We start from the raw sequence: 23,675 nt of genomic DNA on the forward strand, positions 1-23,675 counted from the left end.
TTTTTCATGAAGGACTGATTTGGTACCATTTCAACATCTGTGTCTGTTTAATAATTATACTTTTCTGGTTCATTTGGTCACAGGGCATTGTGAAGATTAATGAATGAAATATTTATGACTTCTTTTAGGAAGGGAAATGAAAGATCAACATAATATTTCTTCTCTGCATAATAAAGCAAGAGAATTCCTAATATCCCTTAGGCAAATTCACCCTAAAACTCCTCATTTCATTTTGTCTGAAATATTCTTTTGATTTATTAATGTGGATTTAAAGAGATTGGCCAAGTCTGTCTTGGAAGTTCGTGCATCTGATTAGATTCTGAACACATTTCTTAGGCTTTTATATCACAAAACTGCATAGGCTACACTTATTGAAAAAATTGTCTTTCTAATATAAATGTAATTACTTAGGTACCAGTGTCACAAAATGAAAAGTAATTTTGAAGTAAAACTAGTAATGATTCATGTTCATTCATTCATTTGATCGCATCCAGAGCCTCAGAGTAAGCAACTACCTACTCTGGTGTTTTTTTATAATAGTATTTACATAGTTACATTCTTACTCAATTGTCATATGTACAAACAGGGCATAAGACTCAAAATGATGGAAATAGCATCTAAAGTGCAAAAATGTTATTTGCCTTGAAATAAATGGATTTCATTTTTGGGGGAGCTTACTATGTGCCAGACGCCATCTTTGAGCAGTGTACAAATTATGCTTTAATCTTTACAGTGATACTATGGTGTAAGCATTACTACTTCTGTTAAAATGAAGTAATTGAGGCTCAGAGATATGATATAATTAGCGGGAGCTTATAAAGGAAGTAATAAGCAGAACTTGGTTTCAATTGTCAAGTGATTCTGATCCCAAAGTACTTGCCCTAAGATGGAAATACAATAAATTTAACTGGCATTAAAAAAAAAAAAACCAAAGCAAAACCCATCCTTTAATTCTGTGCCCAACAAGCCATCTTCTTAATCTTAAAAGGAAGTGACCTGACAGTGAGAGGAAATAAATGGCACATGTCATTTTTATAAACTTCTAAGTAGATTTAAAAGCTGCTAAATAGGGATATATCCTTCTAATAGCACATTTCAAATCATTGTGGTTGGGCCCATTTGGAAAAAAAAGACTACTAGATTCAAGTACTAAGATTCTGTATGAATCCTTCTAAAGATTTCTATGCCAATGATCATCTCACACACACACCCCCCACCACCTCACTGCTAGCATACAAGAAATATAACAAAATGATGCTGATGTAATATGATTGGATTAATTAAACTATAAGCACTGCATCAAAATTCTTCTATTTTTATAAGGCTCTGGGAGTTTAACAAGAGGCAATAAAATAGCTTCTAGTTTCAAAAACCCAGGTAGGTTTCCAGTATTTTTGTAAGTTAATTAGGAGCATTAGAAAGGGTTTGAAATGGGATTCAGATGCTGGCTTCTGATCCCTGTTTGTTAGTTTAAATCTATTTGAGGAAGAAATAGGAGGATTTCGTACACCAACTCCCTGCCTCTCACCCAAAATCGGTGTGAAACGCTGTACATTACAGTTGAAGCAGCAGGCAATAAGTGTGACATGTTTTGCAGGCTTCTAATTCATCATGCCCAACTTTTATTTCTGGATGCTTAAGGATTCCTCTATATTCGCTTCTGATTATGGTACAGGGATCTTCCTTTTTAGACATAAATTACCTATTCTATGGATCTGCATCTATAAAATGAGCATTTTAACTGTCCCATGATGTGGTTACCAGGCCGTGAGAGCACTAGGATGTAGTAAGCATTAAATACATCTCACAATTAGGTTATTTTAGAGTAGAGACTGTCAATACAAATGCAACATGTATGCAATGTAACATGCAATAGGAGGAGATTTAGAGTTTATATATGAAGACATTGTTTGGATCAACTTCTTACGCTGCTGTACATCCTAAGGTCCTGACTATTTCCACTTTATATATGTGTAGGCTCCTATTTCTAGTATCAGAGTCAGATAATCCTTTGGATCAAATAGGCAAGAGAATTTGTGCATTGGTGGGAAACAGAGGTAGGCAATTTAAAGACAAAAAAAATGGAAACATCTACTGTGATATATATTTATGTGAAAAAAAATTATGATTGTGGTTTTGTTACATATAAACGTTATTATATGCCCAAGTTATTGATTCATTTGTAATGTCTTCCAGCTGTCTCAATTTTTAAATAAAATTCTTCTGAAATTATGATGACAAAAAAGCTGAACTTTGTTGTTACAGATCACAGTAGGGGACAGAGAAAAATGTGTTAAAATTTGACAGACATAATTGAATCCAAAATTAAAATCTATAGTTAAATGTTAAATGTTTATAAGTGAACATTTTTATAAGTAATTAATTATTAATGTTTAATAACAAAACTATCAAAATCTTATACATATTGATGTATATATTATAAATGCTAATTACCCTATTAACATTGCAGCCAAAAACATTCTTTGCAGTAAATAAGAGTACATAGATTACTATTCATAACAGCATCTGAAAGTAATATGAACTGATATAAATACAAATGTATAAACATTATATGCTTTTATATTATCTTTATATAAAATTGTATATAAATGTAAGTACTTAAAGGGAAATGTGTTTTATTAAATTATTATTAAATGTATTTATTTTAAAGATTGTAGTGAGGCCAAGATATATATTACCTGGTGTTACATTTTAATATTTTTTGGAAATAAATTCCAAAATTCTGGAAATAACAAATGCAATTCCTAAAACAAAGTCCTAAAATTTTGAATAAAATGAAATAGTGCAGGGAATCCTAGTTTTAAGAGCAATTATTACCAGTTTACTTCCTCCCAGTCCACCCCTTATTGCCAAACAGAGAACGTAGCTTAGGTCTATGTACTTTATCCTAAATGCAAACAGCCAGAAAACATGTGTTGCACATTTTAGAAATAGATTTACTAATAGAATCCGGACAGGAGTACCGCCTTTTTGAATAAGCCCACCCGCCATCTCTAAGAGACCCAGGCTTCATCTTCCCTAGGCTACAAGCATTCATCAGCAAGCCACAAGTCCACCTTTTCCCGGACCCCTTCCCTCAAAGAGCCCGGCCATAAAAAGCCTCTTAGCCTGTAAAGGCGCCTTCTTTGTTCTGCTGCTCAGAACAGACGGGCCCTCTTAGTTAGGCAATAAACTGCTTGGACTGTTGAGTTCGCATCCCCTCTTTTCCTTTCATTTACTTTTCTTTCTACTTGAGAAATGGATTTAATGCAAGAGAAAGTACAATTGTTTATAGGAGCCGTTAACCTTCCTAAGCCAGAACTTTTCTGTAGTTCATTATGAATGTTTCTGAGTAATAATATTCCTTGTTATTTATAGCCCTCAATGTCATCTCTTAGTGTTTTTAAATAATTTCAACCACTATTTCATGCTGACTTGAACTATTCTGAATTCCTATATGTTAAATGATGCACATTTATAATCATTTATTAATTAACTTATATGTAAAAATTCTATCTCAGCTTTATCTCACATTGCTTTGCAATCAGTTCTTCTAATCCAGGACATTGAACATTATGTCAAACTTGGTGTGACCCGATCCTAACCTGAGGGCCTGCTCTAGTGAAAGCATCTATTGCTTATTTTCTCAACCACCCTGTGTTCCCTGTGTTCCCTGTGTGCTGTGTCCTACACTTGCTTTCCCAAGTTTGAGGACTTGTTGCCCTTTGTAGCCTGCCTGATGTTTTGGTTTTTCAAGGTTGCATTCCTTGTTTACTCTTAACCAATTTTACTTTGATGCCCAGTACCTATGGGGAGCCCTAAACCTCCGAATTGGCCAATTCCCAGCTCAGCAATGTTGGTCTTTGAGCTCTTGTTAGGATCTTTCTCTCTCTGTCTCTCTTTCTGTGATTGCTTATATCCACATGTAAATATGTAGCCATTAAATATGCAATAAGAAACTGAAAAAAAATGTGAGCATAAATGTTTTACTCCTTTACAAGTTTGTACTGTATGATTTTAGATCAATGCTTTGAATACAAATTTTGCTTTTTAGGACAGAAGGGGTAAAAATGTTCTCTTGATTTTTTTAAGTGAAAGTTTAAAAAATGTTTCATTGCAACTGCCATTTTTCATGTAAGGAACAATTGCTTCAAATGGAAATTTCAACTCTTTATCAGCTTTAGATAAATGCTGATTATTCAATCTGCAAATGAGCAAAGGCAATTAGGTGGAATGCTCTATGTTAATGAAATGATGCAGGTTTTAGGTCATTTTATTTATTTGTATTCAGATTTACCTTGCAGCTTTGTACATCATGGAAGATTAATTAAGTATACAAAGTGAATAAATATTCTGTCATTCTATTATTAATGCCACATCCTCTCTGTTCTTTTACTGTGAATTAAATCAATGCTATATAAGTGTAATAAATATTGTTCTTATGCCCTCATTATACTCTAAAGTATCTTACAAAAACATTTATGCTGAAGTTGATTATAATATAGACCCCCAAGTATTTCTTCTGGGGTGAAGACAAGAATAAACCTCGCAGTTATGCTAATAAATTTTGTAAACTGTCACGCATTTTCAGCAAAAGGCAAAGAAGTTATCTAAAACCTCTGGTAAATATATGGTGTCTTGCTACCACAACACTGCATGGGAACCAAGGAACCTGAACAGAATTTGAAGGAAGACTGAGGTCACTAAATCAATCAAAGAAGCTCCAAAGTGGGAAGAGGTCAACAACTGAAGTTCGAATATGACTTTTGTACCAACAAAGATGTGAGATGTGATAGTGAGACATCCGCTACCTTCTAGTTTTGCCAATTCTCTACGTTTTGTGAGAAAACAGAGATACTGTCTTTCATTGCCAAATCCTGGACGTCTGGTATCAAACACTGAGTACAGTGTGCAACATATACAAAAATAAAATTGATCCAAGGAAGGGTAATTCATTCATTCTTTTGCTACCTTTTTTACTTCTCTTTCAGTGTTTTAGTAGTACTTGAGGTAAAACGGACTTTTTCAAAATGCTTTTATTGAGTAACAAATGGTGAGTGAGTTTGATCCATTGTGTGGCAGTCTTACAAATATTCTCTTTTCAAATGAATTGAAGAAAACAGCCACAGCTAATGAAGATAAGGAGGCAGCAGCAAAAGCAGGCTTGTAGTTCTAGTAGTAAATGAAAGCCTGCCTGGTTATATCTTCTTTTTCTATGGTTCTATTTTCTAGAGGTCAATCTTTGTACAGTAACAGGATGATCACAGGTGTCCCCTTACTGCATGAGCTAACTTCCTCCTGTGAATTGTATACACAAGATGCTGATCGTTGACGTTAATGAAATGAAAGGAATTATAAAATTTTGGGGCTATGGTCTATTGTTATAAAGAAATAATTCTTGGGAGGACATTGGAACTTAAACACAGAAAGACTCACCTCTCTCAGAAACTGTCTCCCTTCATTAGAGAATGGGAGCTACTTGACTCCCTAAACTTTCACTATTTAATCAAAAGTATTTCTACACTTTTGCCTTTTAAGTTATTTTTCTAACAATTGAGTCTAGCCTAATTGCATTTTTCAAATGATTAGATATCTTAATAATAAAGTACCAGTTGGTAAATAAAATTAATTCTCCAGAACATATTTGGGGAAATGAGGGTCAAGTGATTAGAAGACAGATGTCATGTGATTAAATTCAACGGACACACGTTCATCCAGTCAGGCAGTCCCTCCTCCGTCATGAGCGCCTACTTTGCACCAGGCACTGGACTAGGTACAGGGGCTTCAGGGGTGACAAAACCTCATTCTCATCTCGCAAGAGCTTACAGTCTATTAGGAAAGATGTGAAAAGCAACAAAAGAACCAGAATTAAACTTCAACAGGGGGTTTAAACATGCAGTGCATGGATGAGGGAGCACCGAGGTAAAATACCAGAAAAGGTCACAGATGACCTGCAGATCATGGCATGAGTAGGAATACGCTGCGCATTCAAATGGTAGGTGGTTCAGACAACGGGGATGTCCTGTGCTGAAATGAGGCAGACCGGTACCGCTGACACTTCACAGGTGAGACGGGAGGCTTGGTAAAACAGGGAGGGGGTAGCTATGAGGGCTGGACAGGTGGTAGGACGCAAAGCATGGGGGGCCTTGTAAGCTTGGCAGAGGCTTAGATTTCATTTCGTAAATGACAAGGAATCATGAACAATGTTGGGGTAAGGCCACACCAGAAAGAAGGTAGGTAGGTGTAGGAGGGAGATGTTAGGAGTGGGTTATCAGCAGGGGACTAGTGCAACAGCCAGGGGAGAGACCACTGGGTCCTTAACTAAAGCAGAGCTCTGGGGTGGAGGGGGAGAAGAACAGAGTTAAGTAAGATATTGATAGATTAAATGTGACAGTGTTTGATGATTACTGGATGTGAAGAGAGGAGAAAGGAAAGGGGACAGCAGTTGGTATCCAGAGTTTAAATTGCCAAAATAGTAATCTCTTTATAGTAATCCAAATGATAGAGCCAACTAAGACAATCATTACTGTGCTGGAAATTTACATTATCCAGGACTATGCATTGTATTATTTTATATCAACATAGAAAAAACGGTATTTTTAAGGTACAAGATAGATTACAGGTGCATTAGCTTTAATATGCATAGGCATCATGGGAAAACTGGGGAAGATTTTTAGGATGTAACTAGACTGTTTAAAATTTGCCTTGTGGTATCTGTACTTGATTTCATCCTCTTGAATTGAGATTGCCGCAACCTCAACAAATCAATAATAAATATAACCATCACCTAGCTCTAATGGGGTTCAAATGACCTTTACTAACTCTGGTTGGGGAGGTCAGATGACTGGGTGGAAGATGGAAGAAATGTCATCTGATCATGTAGTAAAAGACAGTGACAGGGTTCACTGGGAGGGACTTTTACAATCCCAGGAGCATGAAAATAGGTGGACAATTAATTGCAAATGCCTAGTAGAGAAAAGACTTGATAGCAAGGGCTCCTGTCTGGAATTTAGAGCTCTAACTGGATGGCAGTGTGTGGGCAATGGGGGAACTATCTTACGCAGGAAGGAACGGATTTGGGCTTCCTTTCTTCCTTCTTCCTTGACTAGATCAGGCTTAGATGTGCCATGTGACTTGGTCTCTTTATACCACATAAAGATACGAATTTTACTGAGCTATTACCATTAACACTGTTAATATGGACTCCAGACCACAGAAGAAGAAACTGCAAATGCAGGATAAATGGTCTTGTAGTCAATATTGATTTAGCTGATATTAATCCAACAGTCAATTAAGGTGCTCACTCAACAGGAAAAAGTCACATGAATACAATTAATTGTTCCCTTTTAGAGTTCAAACATGAAGCAAGAATGTGGAAGTATAAGCACTATGATTTCACATACTGACAAATGACTATGATCCTGATAATAACACGTCTTGCTCCAACCACTAGGGACTTTGCTGATAATCCTATTTCTTTATGGGACCATAGTAGGAAAAAAGGAACAAAAGATATATGAACACAGAAATCTCATGAATTGACTGAAGGGAACATTGCCAACACCACAATGCCAAGCTATAATTCTTTTTTTTTTTTTTCTAACTAGAGTTCTCTTAATTTCCTGACTCCATTTATGGTGGAAAGAGCCTACTAATTTCTTTTCCTAAACATTGAGTGACTGAGAAGATGCTTACACTATAATCTTAAATGGAAAAGAAAAAGAATGCTCATGCAAGCAATAAATATACTAACATTTTTATACAGATTTCACATTGCATTTACTTTTATAATAATCATGCACTGTTTTATAATTAAGAATTAATGTTATGTAATAAAATATCTTACATATAATCTTCTATTATCATAATATAACATTATATTATATTATATATATATATAATGAAAAGATTTTAGAAGATATTATTGATTTTTGAAAAGGAAAATCATAAAAATATAATCAATCTGTATCCATTTGGAAGAAATCATCATTTTAATGGCAAACTTCATGTCACTTCCAAAATATTTTGTGTTTCATGTTCTGCTAAATAAAATAAATAGCTGGTATACATTTTTAGATAAGAAATATTCATAAAATGGTCATGCTGATAAATTTCTTCCCCACACTCATTTTTAAAATGTTCTCATCTTCTGGTGAGATCTTTATATTTGCAATTACGCAAATACAAATAGATAAATGAAGGGCAATTATCATATAGAAACTTTGGTGTTTTTTTTTTTTTATTTAAGAAGGCACTTAAAAAACATTTCATGGCTATTCTAAACCAGAGTGTTTGCATTCAAAATTCTTCTTAAGAGCTCAAAATCCATGGTCTAAATTCAGTGCCCAGAATTTTCAATAAATAGACTCATTTTCTCACCAGCTCACTTTTATTCTATCACTTATTCATTCCCACCAAAGCACCTGCAGTTCAGAAGAAGGACAGAGTTGAGGAGGAATGGACTTAGCTGGAAAGAAAGGACCCAAACCTGTGTTCTTCCTGACACTCGCTTTTTATTCCATCTTCTGAAGGTTCATTCTCTCCAAAAACCCTTACTTCTCTGAATAAGAAATTAATACTCCTTCCTTTGTATTTATCTGACTTACAATAGCCTAGGTAAATTACTAAAAGCTAAAGACTACTTTGTTTCAGGAAATGACACATAGAGTCATACAGCGAATCACACAGAAATACGGAGAGTACCCAAATAAAATGGGACAGTTTTTGTGATTCTGATACATACAGAGACACACTAATCCTGGGACATATCAATGGAAGTCTTACAATATATGAGCGTTAAGACTGTCATATGTCTATTGATTTACTTTTCCTAAAACCATTCAATAATTGTTTTAAATTAACAAATGGTAAGATAAACATCCTGAAATTAAAGAATGGTAAGGAGAACTAGAATGTATATATCAAAAAATTATATACATGTTAAAATGTCAATTTAAAGATGGTACACATTTTAATTTTTAAAAATAGCATTGTCTTATTAAGTTTCAAACATCTGATACACCATATTTAAAATGGAAATCAAGTATGATATTTGCAATTTTTGTCTAGATTTTATTTTATTTTTAATCTGGATGAAGAGTGATCATATGTTGGTTGTTAAGATTACAGGGCTATCAGGTTAATGTCTTTCAGGCTTTAATTTATCTCATATATGACACTAATTAATTTTAGAGAAATCCCTACATTGTAGTATTCTAACAATTGTTGTAACGCCTTTGGAGATACTTGGATAAAGGTGTAAATTTGCCATATAAAATTGATTTTAAAAATTATTAATAGAATTCTTTGTAATAGTAGCTCTGATATTATGCCTTTACTATCAAACAATTAAAGTTTAGATCCAGATGATATAAAAACTTATGCAATATTACTAAGAAACACACAAACTAATCTTTAAGTGGGTATTCATACCGTCATAAATCCATCCAGCAAACCTGAATCGGGTTTCGGAGGCGCCTGCAACCGTTCCATTGACCACTTTTCAATAATGGAGGAGACTTGCGTGTTCTCTGTATTTAATATTCTGAACCCTGTCATGTTAACGCCACTGTATCGGTAGGGCTCCACGTCAAGCGCAAAGAGGTCCTGAAAGACAGGTTCCTTTGTCTTATAATCAAAAGAGTAAATTCACAGGTACATGTAATTGAAAGAGTCACTTATTCTTGCTTTCCTTAGGACAGTTAACATCAAGGTGTCTCAAGCGCTGTTAAACATCGCAAATCACCAAAATTCAGACTATCTTCATGTTTTGCCAATGCAAATATATACACTCTACATAAACATGTATTTCTATATTATATTCTAATTCTACCAAGCGAACAACAGGCTTTTATTTAAGATCTGCATAAGCTTTCTCCTCCATGTGAAGGGCAGCGTCCCTTAAATTTAAAGCATTAATATCTGACTTGTAACTGGCTGTAGGTATCTTCTGTATGCCCTCCTTGGCTAGTTACTGCCATTTTGTTTTTATTTGGTTTTTATCTTTCTTTAAAAAAAAAACAAACAGGTCATGAAGTAAGGCTTTTAACTAGTGAAGACTATTTCAAAGCCGAGGGAAAAGGTTAACAAGACTGGCCTTTTTGGTTGTAGAACTCTTGAAATTCTTGAACACTTTTGTCTTTACACACCACCTCCAGCGACTTCCCCATAAAAAGCCTTCAGATTGGGGTTGTCGTTTCCAGTTTGTAGTGAATACTTTGGCTTTGGCCTTCGGGTTTTTCTGGGAGAGAAGAGGCCAAGCTCTCAGGGGAGTTGGATGTCACTATGAGAACATGAAGCATGGGACTTCGGTCCTCTTTGAAGCTGGAATTAGCTAATCCTCAGAGTTGGCAGACAGCATGAAGAACAAGGGCGAGATCAATGCAACTGGTCCTGTGCACAGCTTGTCTTGGACTCACACAGCCACCACAGATTAAAATGTAGAAATAAAATGCAGTGGAGGGCAGCTGAGAGTGGCCTGAGCTGTGCTATGTGCTGTGAAAGATATAAGAGACCTTCAGGTTTTTAATTTTCAATATGCGTGATCTAGTCAGGGAGACATATGATATACAATTTTATTCCGAAGGATAAATAGACAATGTATTACAATATATGCTAAGGGGCCAAAGGATTGAAATGTTGAGTACAGGGGGTCAGAAGCAAGACAGCTGACTTTCAGTTTTCATAGTTTGGAACAGCTTCATAGAGCAGGTGAAATCTGAGCTACCAGAAAGAATGGCCCAGCTTTGATAGGAAAACGGAAGCTATTCAAAATGTCAGTAGAGACACAAAACTTAGAAAAACAAAATCTATTCAGGGGACTGATATAAATCAGTTTGTCTATAAGAGAGAATTCCTGAAGGAGAATAGCAGCATAAGAAAATGGGAAAGTTAGGTTAGAATGAAATTTTAAAAAGGTCTTCATTTATAGGCTGGTAAGTTCCATAGATCGTAGTTCTTTTTTAAAATTTTTTCTTTATTAAGATATACTTTTTATTTCCTTACAATCTTTTGATTATGGCAGAACTGAGTTGCAGCAGCATGGAAATATAATTTGCTGATGAGTAAAGGCTTCCACTTCTTCTCTACCAGCCTGCTACTAAGTTTCTTACAGGCTGCAAGAGGTTGCCTGGTAAAAGGGATAAAGAGATACAGCATAGTTAACCCTATAATTTATCAGTAAAAATACAAGCTACTGTGTGAAGAATCTCTACTGGAGGAGAGTTATTATTATAGGAAGGCATTGTAATCAACTGAATGTTAGTAATTTGATCTGTTAGCTTTAAGACTCCTAAAAGCAAGGAGACCAATTGGAAGAGTTTTGATCAAACAGGGAGGGAACACCCGTTTGACTCATTATTGTGGGAATAGACAAAATGCATGCCAGGGACACTAGAGAGGAAAAGTTAGATTTTGTTGGTGATACAGGAACCAATGGACATTTGAAGGAAGTCAGAAGAGGGGTCAACTTAGAGGATGATATATTAGGGTTTAAATAACTTGAATTGATGCCACCACAATTAGAATTGTTCTGTAATGTAGCAATAAACAATTCAGGAATACCACAGAGGGACATTTAGATCTCATTTGAATAAAGGTAATAATTGAAGCTCTAAATTCATACCAGTTTTGAGGACAATAATTGGAGACGGGAAAAAAAAAATAGGAGAGAGGCCCAAATTTGGAGATACTCTCATAGGTTTGGAATGGGCAGTGGAGGGGTGCGGAATATGCTTCTCCAACACACACCACTTTGGTGATTCTTTGGAGCTGAACGCAATTAAGACCCAGTAGATTCAGGAAAAACTTTTACCTCTGCCTTTACTGCAGAAAATAATTTAGATGGGGGCCCTTTACTAGAAAAAAGAGCTTTTCCCAGAATAACCTTTTTTATCTGAAAGACATATGGGCACTACAGGAGAAGCTTCTAATCAGCACACATCTGCTCTTCCTATCGTCCTATGAATTACTCTCCTTTCCTTTGAAGCCCCAGCCTCTGTCCCAGTCCTTAGCTCAGGATGGCATATAAGCCTCAAATGCCCAACTTCCCTCGAGTCTCCTAGTTTAGGGGTTCCCTTACACACAAAATTAAATTTGTTTCTTCTGTTAATGTCTTAATGCAATTTAATTCTCTGACCACCCAAAGAACCTCAGAAAGGAAGAAAGGACATTTTTTCTTCCCCTAAGGCAGGAAAGAATTAGTGACAGAGACAGACAGCTGCTTTATAGAGGAAGAGAAATCAGGATAACATGTTAGGAAAGAAATAGAGCTAAGAGTAAGTAGGTCTGATAGAAGGGTAAAGTCAGATTTTCATATGTAGTAAAGAAAAACTGTGTGGTGGGTATGTAAAGACAAAAGATAAAAGGTAACATACAATTTGCTAATTACAAATTAAATCATATTGACTTTTAGAAAATCCAACTCAACGTAGGCAAAAAAAGGATATGAAATTTAATCTAAAAGAGCAGCTTCAGTAAATCTGATTTTCGTAAAGCGAATAGAGCTAACAACATAAGAATTTGTGCTCTTCTAAAGCATTGATTTCTCAGCAAACTAATTTTAAAATCTACTATGTCCTGAAACTCTTCTAAAGAGGTACATAAATCAGTATAATATTTTGAATTGATATCTGAAATTTTGTTATTTCAGAATAATTCTGCTTCCTGCCAAGAATTATTAGTTCTCTGTGGTGTTTAATTCACCTGGGTTTTATCAAAATAAAATAAAGTAGAACTACAAAAGTGCTAGTAATTACAGTATTTCTTCTCACTCAAAAACCCATTTTCATTCTGAAAAGCCATGATAATAAAATTTAGAGCATTATCTTTGTGTTTTAATAAATTACTTACCAGAGTGGTAAAAATATAATGATAGTATTCTGTCATCATTCCCATGGCTAATGCCTAAGAAGTAAAAATAAACAAATAAACATACAAATATTAATACTGAAAGTACACATTATATGAAAAAATTATGTCAATAAGACAGGTGAGAGAAAATAGTAGAATGTAATGTAGCATAAGTCTATAGTATACAGGTCACATTGAAATTGAGTCAGACTAAATCTTTTCTCCATAGTTAAAGAAGATAAGTGGTTATTTACTAAAGGAATTTCCGAACTAATTCTCTTGATAGAAAAGCTATTAGATGAAAGTTTGCAATTGTGAAGCTTATGACTTTACATATTAAAGGAGCCATCCAATTTGACATAAAAGGTGAACTTAGCACATCTTAGTTCATTATATTTGTAATATTTCTACTGCAAATACTCTAACAAGAAATACCATTTTATTTTGAGGAACAGTGTTACTCAATTAGGAAAAAAAAGTGCTACAAAGTACAGTGCCAACAGGATTTGTTTTTCTTTGTACTTTAGAGACAGTTCCTTAGCATAAAAAAGTGCCTGTTTGCACTTGTACCTGTTCGACATCCTTGTGAATTCTTTCTCAGGGTCAAGAACCCTTTCCCAGGTTGAGGTCTCACCTAGGGTGCAGGAGCTCTCCCCAGACTGGATCCCCTGACAAGAGAATGAGCCCCCAGCCCCCAACATACACATGCAGTGGAACTGGCTACACAACACTTAGGAAAGAAATTACCAATGATATTTTGTGAGTGGATAGAAATTATATGATCCAAAAGTGCTGTGATAAAGTTCACATCTTAGCAAAATAAGAGACAATCTATCTTATTAAATAAAATTCTATAAGATTATCTTTGTAGAAGGTATTCATTCTTCCTGATGGATATATCAGAAGGTTTCCCAACTCCACAGCTACTCAAGAACAGCTCAGTGTTATCCTTGCTGAGAGCTGTTACTTTATCAACATGATAGGTGTAGAAATACAAAGACAATTGAAAGAAATAAAGAGGCAGATAAATAGCTATAAATAACCCTTCATAATGCCTAAAATGTGTTAGGTACTATTCTAAACACATTACACATTTTAATCAATGCAAGGCTCATAAAAAAAACTCTAGGAGATAAGTCCTGTTATTATGGTTATTTTACTGGGACATAATAAGAATGAAAAAAGTGGCCAACAAATTGAAGACAGTGAGTAAACATCAACTTCAACTCTTTAACTCTTAGAGTCTGTATACAGAGTATAATCTATGTCATTTTATAAAATGATATTTAGACAGGCAGGGAAATGAAACAAGGTTCATGCTCTTGTAAAATCTATTTAGCCTGTAGACAAAGGCCCAGCTTATTCTTTAATTTAATCTATATGCTGTTCTTCCTCTTCTTCCGGCCCCTTAATCAATTAAGTAACTTTGTAACCAGGACAGGAGACTACCAAAGGGTAAATGAATTGATGTGGATAAAGAATGCAGTGATCCAGACCGACAGTCACCTAAATAATTCAAGAAACAACTTCGAAGGAATGAGTCACCTGTATACATCATGTCTTATGCTGACCCCTTCCCAAAGGCCTTATAAAACTGCAAACCCTAAACCCCTAAGTGCACCTCCTCCTGAGGTTGCCCACACTCCCCTTTCTTTTAGTGTGTACTTTTTGCTTTAAATAAAGACTTCTCACCACTCTACTTACTGCATTCTGTCTCTGTGTTCTTCCAGTGGTGTCTCTGTTACTTTGTTATTTCATTCTATTTTCCAGACTTAAGCACAAGTCCTCATTCTGTCTCTGTTCTACTCCAGACAAGTAGGGAGGAGCTGCTGAGAGCTCTGATTTGAGCTTGCAAGTTCCTGTCACCTGGGTGACCTGGACAGGGCTGTGGCTGTAAATCATGCTCTTTAGTAGCCTGCCTAAAAATCTCCTTTCTTTGCTTTGGGAAGCCCTCAGAACATAATCTCGCTCCATCCAGTGCTCTGCAGCCCCCCCAAATCCTGGAGTGGTCGGGGCTTTATTCTCATGCTGTGAAGATTCAAGGGGACACTGGATGCCAGGTGACCCTGGCTTCAGGAGTTGGCAAGGGATCTGCCCAGTGCCGAGCCGGAGTTCAATGAGCTTCCCTTTCTTCGTCCCTCTATTCTTTCTGGTCTCTGCTGCCTGCACTGCGGGGGCCATTCACCACTATTTTCTCTGTAATGAATTCCTTCCTTACCTACACTTGTTTGACCTGTTCAAGAATTTTTTCTCATTCAGAGTCACAGGGAGAAACCTCTCAAGACGCAGCTGCCCAGCAACAGTATATTTTGTGTTCCCAAAGCTGCAGATCCATCTAAGGATCTGTACACTCTAAAAGTTTTGCCTTGTTTCCTTCCTGATAGTTTGAAAATCTGAGCATCTCAGGCCTGTGCTGAAAACTGTGATTTGGAAGCAGGGACGGGCAGGGGTTCAGAAGCTGGTGTGGGGAGGCCAGCTTGCTTCTGACCTGAGTATTCTGTACCAGTTACAGGTTCCCTCTGTATCACTTTGGGAAGAAGTCTATAAGGAATAACTGAGAACTGTTTGTGCCTTTCACTGACCTTCCCTCAGTCTTTGTACCTGAAAACGAGAACCAATAATGGACTATGATGTATGATATAAATAGAAAAGTTCAATTATTTTTGATTGAGCATCTACACTATAACGTTAATAATACTGAAGAGGAATTCTCTCCTGAAAGATAAGTTAATACTTTCCAGTGTGATTTTAAAAAGAACTTGTTCTGGACCTTTTTAATTATAACATTTTGCATGAACTGCATGAACACTTCAAACCACATTAAAGAGAAAAATTAGTATCCTCTTATATATAAACAATAAAAGAGTGGCCACAATAGAAAATTTGTTGTACTATGTTATCCCTCCTGGGAAGAAATACCACTGTTTAATTTTTCCAAAGTCAAAACATTATTAAAAATCCCCAACATTTAACTGTTGTAGTGTGAACAATGCCATATGACAAATTAACACATGCAGTTATCTGGCTATGTAATTTGCAACCAGTTTACCCTTCAGGTTATACTCAGAAGTTACAGTGTTTAAGGTTAACAATTGAAGGGGTGCACTTCATAAATGTTTCTTAACATTTAATTTACTTGCTGCTGTGGGAGTTTATTGCACCTTTTACATTTTCCCTCATTAAACTTTTGATTTCACACTCTCTGATCTAAACTTTCATGTTCCATATTTATATTTGTAATACAATTTCCTCCTGAGGTTCTACTGCAGAGCATCTTGGCCCTGCCATAGAGGATTTTTCTTTGGATGAAAGTAGAATCTTTTGCAATTAAGGCATGTATACCAATCAGTGTATTCAATTTGTTTCAATGGAAATCTAGCCAGCCCCAAGTGTTTTTAAAGCTTTCAAGGCAAGAAAACTTCAAATTCACTGTTGGTCAATATTTAGTAAAAGTTCAGTTCATTTAAATAGATAAAACAAAGAAACAAAGAAGGCTAACTTGATAAATCCAGCCCTATTTCCAGACACTTCTAAGGTTTGTTCTTGGCTTAAGCACAGCAAGCTGAAGCTCATTTATGCCTGCTCTCCAACACCTATACCATTTCTCTGGAGTCCCATCATTAGCCATGTTGAGGAATCTCAGAAAAATTTTACGAATCATAAAAAGAACCCTATAAAATATACTGCTGCATTTGTGAGAAAGGAAACTGTTTCCTTCTTGAATTGGTTTCTAAAATAATTAAGATCCAACTTGTGACAAATGCTCTCTGGGGCAAGTTAAGTTAAAAAAAGATACCACCATATATGTGATCAGCCAGTGCTGTAGGATCTAAAAGCAGGAATTCTGTGTAAGAATGTTCATCTAACTTCATCTTAACTTTCATCTTGTCATTTTACTTTTGCTATGATTTTTCACCTATTAAACTTTGTTAAAATTAGGCAACTTGTTCGGTTGCATATATTTTAAATGTTATCTTCATTCTGTTTTCATTCTGCAAACAGAGCGGGTTATGTTACAGTAGGTAGGTAGCCAGACATGAGCAGGGAAGGCGAGAAGAACTCCAGTTGGGTGCTTGCTTGCATTCTACAAATTTTGTATCAGCTGTTCTCCCAGGACGAGGGGGTGAGAATATAGGTAACAGACCATCCCAAACCCCCTGGTTCCAACGTGGAGGGGAAACTGAGCCAAACTTCTCCCCAAATCCATTGACACAGTAAAATTTCAGCCCTTCCATTATTATCATAGTAAAAATCACACTTCCTCATACGACATTTCCAAGGGACACCAAATATAGCCAAAATCCCTCTGCCTGATGTGAGGGTGAAGCAAAGCTGACTCCAAAAATGCTCCACCTGTTCGCTTTGAAACCTAGCCCTACTTAATGAATATTCATCTCCCTTTGAATAAAAATGGCTTCCCATTGCTTCCTCGCCCAGCTCTCCGGCATGGGCGCTCTTACCCTTCCTACAGTAAATGAATCAGTTACTCGAGAATTGTTCTGGTATTACATGAAAAATAAATCCCTACTCTGGATTTCAGTGTTTACTTTATTACATTAGTTCATTCATTACCAAAAAAAAAAAAACAACCAAGACCAAAACCAAACAAAAAAACCCACATATGCTTTATTACCCAAATATAATGCTAGAGCAATTTTCCAAGTCCAATTAAATATTTTACTGTAGTGAAACCAACATTTATACTAGAAGACTGGACAAACATCTGCTCAATAAACCAACCATGTTATAACAGGCACTTTCTCTTGATAGTTATATTTTACCAGATATAATTTGACATCTGAACCTGTGTGACTCTCCAGTAGATAGTCTGTCATATACACGAGACATTTCAAGACAGTTAACTGATCCAAAAGTCACTGTGATTTCAGTCAGTGGGGCATAAAGATCTTAAAAAATAAAGTCCAAAGACTTGAGTTCAAATGTGGGCTTTACCTCAGAGTAAATATATAGCCTTGTACTAGCCACTTAGACCCCAACATTTGTTTCCTTTTCTGTAAGATACGGGAGAATATAATTGCTGTATTCCAGTGTGCTGTTAGGTCTGAATAGTGCTGAAGTAACCTAAAGAGGTTTTACTGCTATGAATTGTTTCATTTGATTGATTTAGCATCCTCTTTTCAGGGCCAATGGTTTATTCCAGAAGGAATACTTCCTATCACTGGGTGGGATATGAATTCCTCTGCCATTCCCTTGCTGCTGGACATTGGTAAAGTTACTTAACCTTTCTGAAGCTCCACTTCTTCATCTGTAAAGTGGACGTAGCCCTGACTTCATTTGGTCGTGGTGATCATTAAAATGTGCAAAGGATCTCACAGTAGCTGTCAGCCAAACAGTGAGCCTTCTCTTCTTTTTCCTATAGATTGATTGTAATGGTTGAACTGCTTCATTGTTGACCCTTAGTTTATTCCTCCATTTCAGTACAAAACAGAAATATCTATCCCATTAGTCAATACTCACATTAACTTGTACGACATTATAGTCTTTGGAAAGAAACCTCAGGACTTCAAACAATACGTTTTGAAGATCATCAATATTTACAATACTTTTCTTAGAAGACAATTGATTAGAAGCAATTGTCACACTTTTTATCAGAAAATTACATCAAGGTCACTACTTGGGCTTTTTTTGAACTGACTGTGTAACAATAATACCTTGGTTTAAAAAACAAAAGACCATAATTTAAATGCAAATTTAATAAAGAAATGAAGAATTAGGTAATTTAAAGATTACCTGTTTCAAAATGCCTGCTGCCATTTCATGGCTACAGTCAAAGATCACGTGGAACTCCTTCCCTCTTTTCATTTCTTTTAGTAAGGGTTTTGCATCCTTCGTGTCAGCAGGTAGTTGACGGATTTTAAGTCGAAGATTGTACCTTGATGGAGCTTTGATGAGCTCCTGCAAACGAATGAGACCTTCAAAGAAAAAAAAGGAAAAAAAAAGAATATTAGAGAAAAAATAGAAGAAGTCATAAAGTCACAAAACATACTCACTACAATGCCTGATTTTCTTGAGCATGGGTGTGTGCATTTCATGGCGTGACCACTGAAATCCCTTCTTCAGACTCCAGGTTCCCAGTTATTTTTGTTAAAATAGTCACTTCTCAAATTCTTTAAGGGATTTTTCAAATTATATAAGATATCCATGACTGTAAGTCGATGTAAATAATTCAAATATAGAAAAGGATATTCAGTAAAATAGTGTCCTTCTGTGTCCCAATTCTCTCAGTGGGTTGCCACTGTTAAGGGCTTAAAATACCATTCCTCCATACACCTTCTATTCATTTCCACATATATACGGAGAGTTTTGCATTGATTTATATTTTATTAGTAGTTGTTTCGTGACAATGTCTTATAGGTCATTGTAAGTCAGTAAATATTATTCTTTTAGACTATTAACAGTGTTTTATAGTAGATGTAATTTATGTAATTATTCTCTATTGTTACATTTTCTGGTTACTTCTTTTTTGGTTTTGTTTACAAGTTATGGTCTAGTAATCTAGTGTATATGTAAGAATGAAATAACATTAATAAAGTAGACTTCAGTAGGCTGAACCATAATTAAAATGATAAAATTTTCTTAAAATAAAAGGAAAACATTTATAACTATATCTAGAATTTGGATATCTCTCTTGTTCTGTGTGTGTGTGTGTGTGTGTGTGTGTGTAGTTATTTTATCTGCAAACAGGAAAATATATGTAGATATATATATATATAGCTATAAATATATATTTACATACTACATTTAGAAACAGGAATAAAAATATATCTTATTATGACAAAAATTACTATATATTAAAATAACTACACATTAAAATGAGATCTAATGCTAGGAATTTTTTCAATGTTTATATAAATAGATTTTCATATATATAATGTTATAAATATTTCAATATGTTGCCAGATAGTTAATAAAATTAACATGACTAATTTTCTCTAATTTCATCTTCAAATGAGACATACAATTTACAAAATACATAAATTCATAAATATACTTAATATCTTTTGCTTTGCAATATGGTGACATAAAATTTACTTCATTTTAAGTTATTTTAGAATTCTGCCATTTAAAATTCTATTCATAATAGCTGCATAAATTACACAGTATATTATTATTTTTGTTTTACAAATTTAAATATTTGCTAGCTATAGTAAAATAATTATTACATAATAGATAGTAAATATACTCATTAAACATAATATGATTCAGCCTAGGGAATTAACATGTATCTGAGTACGGAAGTTAACACTGAAATGTACAAAAGTGAAAACAAATATTTGAATCTATAACACCTATTTAACAGTAGTAGAATTTAATGCTGGGCTTATAAAATCCTCCAAAATGTGTATAAAAGGCTACACATTTCTTTGCACGTGGGAGTACTCTACAACTAAATTAGAGTGCATTTTTAAAGGGAGGTCACATTGTTTAACTACTTTTTATAAATAAACCAGAATATAATAGAGTAAGGCAGTGGCTCCCAAACTTTGGCAATAATCTGGGCAGCTAGTTACAACCTAAGCAACTGAATCACAAACTTCAGGGGATAGCCCTGCTATCTATACCTTTAACAATCTTCCCAGGTAATTTTCCTGATCGTCAGACAGGGAGGCCAATTTCCAAAGACAGATCTGGTTTCAGGTAAGTGTCATACAAGAGCCAGTCTTTCAGCAACTTGGACATACCAAATTATGGGATAATAGCTATATTATATTAAGCAGTAGCACAAGACAATAAAATAATGAATTCAAAGAATGATTTTCAACAAGAAAAAGTGAATCAGAAAACTGTGTATACAACTAACAGTAGGAATAAGAGAGAGGAAAAAAGACCATTTACTCATTTACTAAAAAAAAAGTTTTGGAAGTTCTTACTATATAGGTCTAGCATTGTTTTAGACATTGGTGATACAACGAAAGATAAAATAGACAAATTTCTTGCCTACACCATGCTAAAAACATAATGAGAACAAAGACTGTTAAGCAAGCAACTATAAATGAAAAGTGATAGATAGTATTTTGGTGGGGAAAATAAGACTGTTGAAGAACCATATAGCAGATCATTTGATACCAACCCTAGCTGAATAAAGAAAAGAAACCTACCCTTGGGCTGACTTACCTCACAAGATTTTGTGCAAGTGAAATGTAAACATAGGGGGTTTAGTCTACCATAGTAGAAATAGACAGGGCTTGAACTCAGTTCAAAAATCTATGATCTGTGTGACTTTGTGCAAGACATCATATCTCTCTTAGCTTTGCTTTGCTTTCCTCTCCTCTATAATAGGGTAAAACCATCTATGTATTAATACATGAAACACCAGAAAAGGAGCAGTCATAAATTAGAGTCTCAATAAGTGGCAGTCCTTGTCATTGTTTAGGTTAAAATGGGAAGAATATAATTATTATTTTTTAAATGTGCTGATTGCTAAGTCTGTTCTTGGAAGTTATTTTGACACTGAGTTAAACTAAAAACCTAACTTCAAAACTTTAAGAGAGCAACTCATTACCAAAGGAAAAGGAGCAATATATAGTTACAGATTAGCCCAGCAGTTTTGAATTGAAAACACAAAACTGACTGAAAAATAGACATTTTCTGAGGAATAAAATTCCCATCTAGTATTTATCCCTAAGTATAAATATTGTCAAGTATTTTCAAGTCTCTTCTGAGCTCATGTGGACAGTCCAATAGCCATCAGGTACAATAAATGTTTATGTATTCTCTTCACACATACACATCCCCCCGCTGGCAATAATGTAACAGATTTCAGTTCACCAGCTTCCCTGGAGAATCACATTGAAGAGCTGAAAAATAAAAAAATTTTTTTAAAAAACCTGCTGTTAGTAGAAACTGCCATCTCCTACTTGAGAATTCAAGTGAAATTCTGTCTTCATTCTTTCATTCACTCAACATATATTTACTGCAGGTCTGCTATGTCTAAGATATTGTTTGATGGATAAGTATAATCATTGGAATCATAGAATTCATTCAGTTTTCAACAGTCTGAGATAGAGTTTGGCATTTCTTTCATACAGAATTTGTGCCTACAGTGACTTTCACGTTCAGTTGTTGGAATAAAAATGGTTTAGCATTTCAATCAGAGAGAAGGAATCTTGAGAGTTGTTTGAATACTGAAAGTAGAATCTTCATTTTTAAATTCTGGCTTTCCATCACCTCCTGCATCAGGGCCTTACACTCTGCTGGCTTCCCAGCCTCTGATGCTCTGCCCTGTGGTACTGTTTCTCTTTTATTTATATTTCCATCCTAGATCCCTTGCCATCCCTATTATCTGACATTTAGGTACAAATCCTCATCTGAATTCTGTTATTTAGAACACCTTGGAAGACGAAGACAGGGTTGACAGAATGGAAGATGCCTTCAAGACACCCCTGTTTCATATGAGTTATTGGATGGAATCCCTGTAATTTATTGTATGTGGATGAGGGTTTTATCCAAAGGAAAGTGGGTGTATATAGCAAAGATGTTTTTAAATGCAATACTAGGCATGTTTTTTCCTCTGCAGATCTCTACCCGTCTTACCTCCTCCGATGTTTCTCTGCAAGCTATTATTTTCTAAAATTGCCAATGCCAGAAAAGACTGGATCTATCAGATCCGTTATATGCAAATAAAGGTACATGCTTTGTAAAATAAAGCAGCTTTTCTTTTTCCTTTTTTAGGAAAAATAAGCTTTGCAAAATAATTGGGATGATTTATATGTGGACCTGTCCAATGGTCCTTTGGTTAAAATAAAAAGACCCATTTATTTGAGGAAATAAAACAGCAAAATCTATTTTGTTGAAAATGTGGTTAAAACAATTAATTTCCAAATAGCAATTTTCAGAAATACAGTTTACCTTAACAAATTTGGCACCCAGTGAAGCTATTTAATGAAAGAGTAGAATTATACCTCCTCAAAACAGCCTTTTAATTAAAATGCCCCCTTATTCCCTAATGTAATTAGCTGATGTAATGATAATAAAAAAGAAACTATCTGCACAGATGGGTTCCTGAAAATCTTCTAACAAAGACGAGCGCCACGTTGCAATCATCCCTATATTTGGAAGACGGGTAACATTCTATACTCTCTTATTCCTTCACTGAGAGTAGGTTTTGTAAGCTTTTTTCTACTTTGAGATATTTTACAGTAGCTGACATTAAGGCTTATCTTAAGCTTACAGGGGACCAAGTTTGAGCTGCTCTTTTCAGAAGTTGCCATCAATTTGGCTTTTAAGGAGAATCCAGAAGGAGCCATTTATGCGCACTCCAGCTGGCACTTCCTTCGGAAGAGATCGATCACACTCTCTCCCCACAGGCCCGGCCTCCTCCAGCCCCAGCAAGAGAGCCCCAGCTTTCCTCCCATGCCCAGGTACCCACTCCAGCAGCCACACCAACGAGAGCTTCGCCACCTGGCTTCCTCATCAGAACTATTTATCATTTCAGTTAATATGGGTTTGTGCAGGCCAGACTTCCCCACCCCCAGATGCACTGTACAATGAACTATGTAAAATGATTCATCCACATTCACGGTTTCATCATCAACTTTTTTTATTTCAGTTGAGAAAAGATAATTCAGTGTGAGGCCAAAATAAAACATTTCAAGGAGTTATTTTTATTAAAATGTCGTATTTGTGCTACAGTGTTTTCGAGAAAATAAATAGAATATGTATGCCAGTTATAGACTTTGCAATGTTTGGTAATGTAAATACGGAGAAGGGAGCTAATCATAATTAAGAAAATAAAAAATGACTTTGACAGGAGAGACAAACTGGCGCTGGGAAAAATTCTTTCTCCAAATTTCTAACAGGGCTCC

The 23,675-nt window shown here is 35.3% G+C and overlaps 1 protein-coding gene across 10 annotated transcripts in view; it reads right to left on the bottom strand.

The window, feature by feature from the left end:
• The window catches only part of GRIK2 (glutamate ionotropic receptor kainate type subunit 2), a 577,367-nt gene that overhangs the window by 296,703 nt on the left and 256,989 nt on the right, over window positions 1-23,675 (bottom strand). For all 10 annotated transcript variants that reach the window (XM_037012294.2, XM_037012291.2, XM_073220908.1 and 7 more), the window contains 3 exons: window positions 18,601-18,782; window positions 12,850-12,903; window positions 9,433-9,606 (listed from right to left, as the gene is read on the bottom strand). In XM_037012294.2, the coding sequence (XP_036868189.1) occupies window positions 9,433-9,606; window positions 12,850-12,903; window positions 18,601-18,782 (410 nt within the window). The remainder of the gene's footprint in view (window positions 1-9,432; window positions 9,607-12,849; window positions 12,904-18,600; window positions 18,783-23,675) is intronic.

The sequence above is a fragment of the Manis javanica genome, chromosome 13 (assembly GCF_040802235.1).
Source record: "Manis javanica isolate MJ-LG chromosome 13, MJ_LKY, whole genome shotgun sequence".
In the NCBI taxonomy this organism is placed as follows: domain Eukaryota; kingdom Metazoa; phylum Chordata; class Mammalia; order Pholidota; family Manidae; genus Manis; species Manis javanica.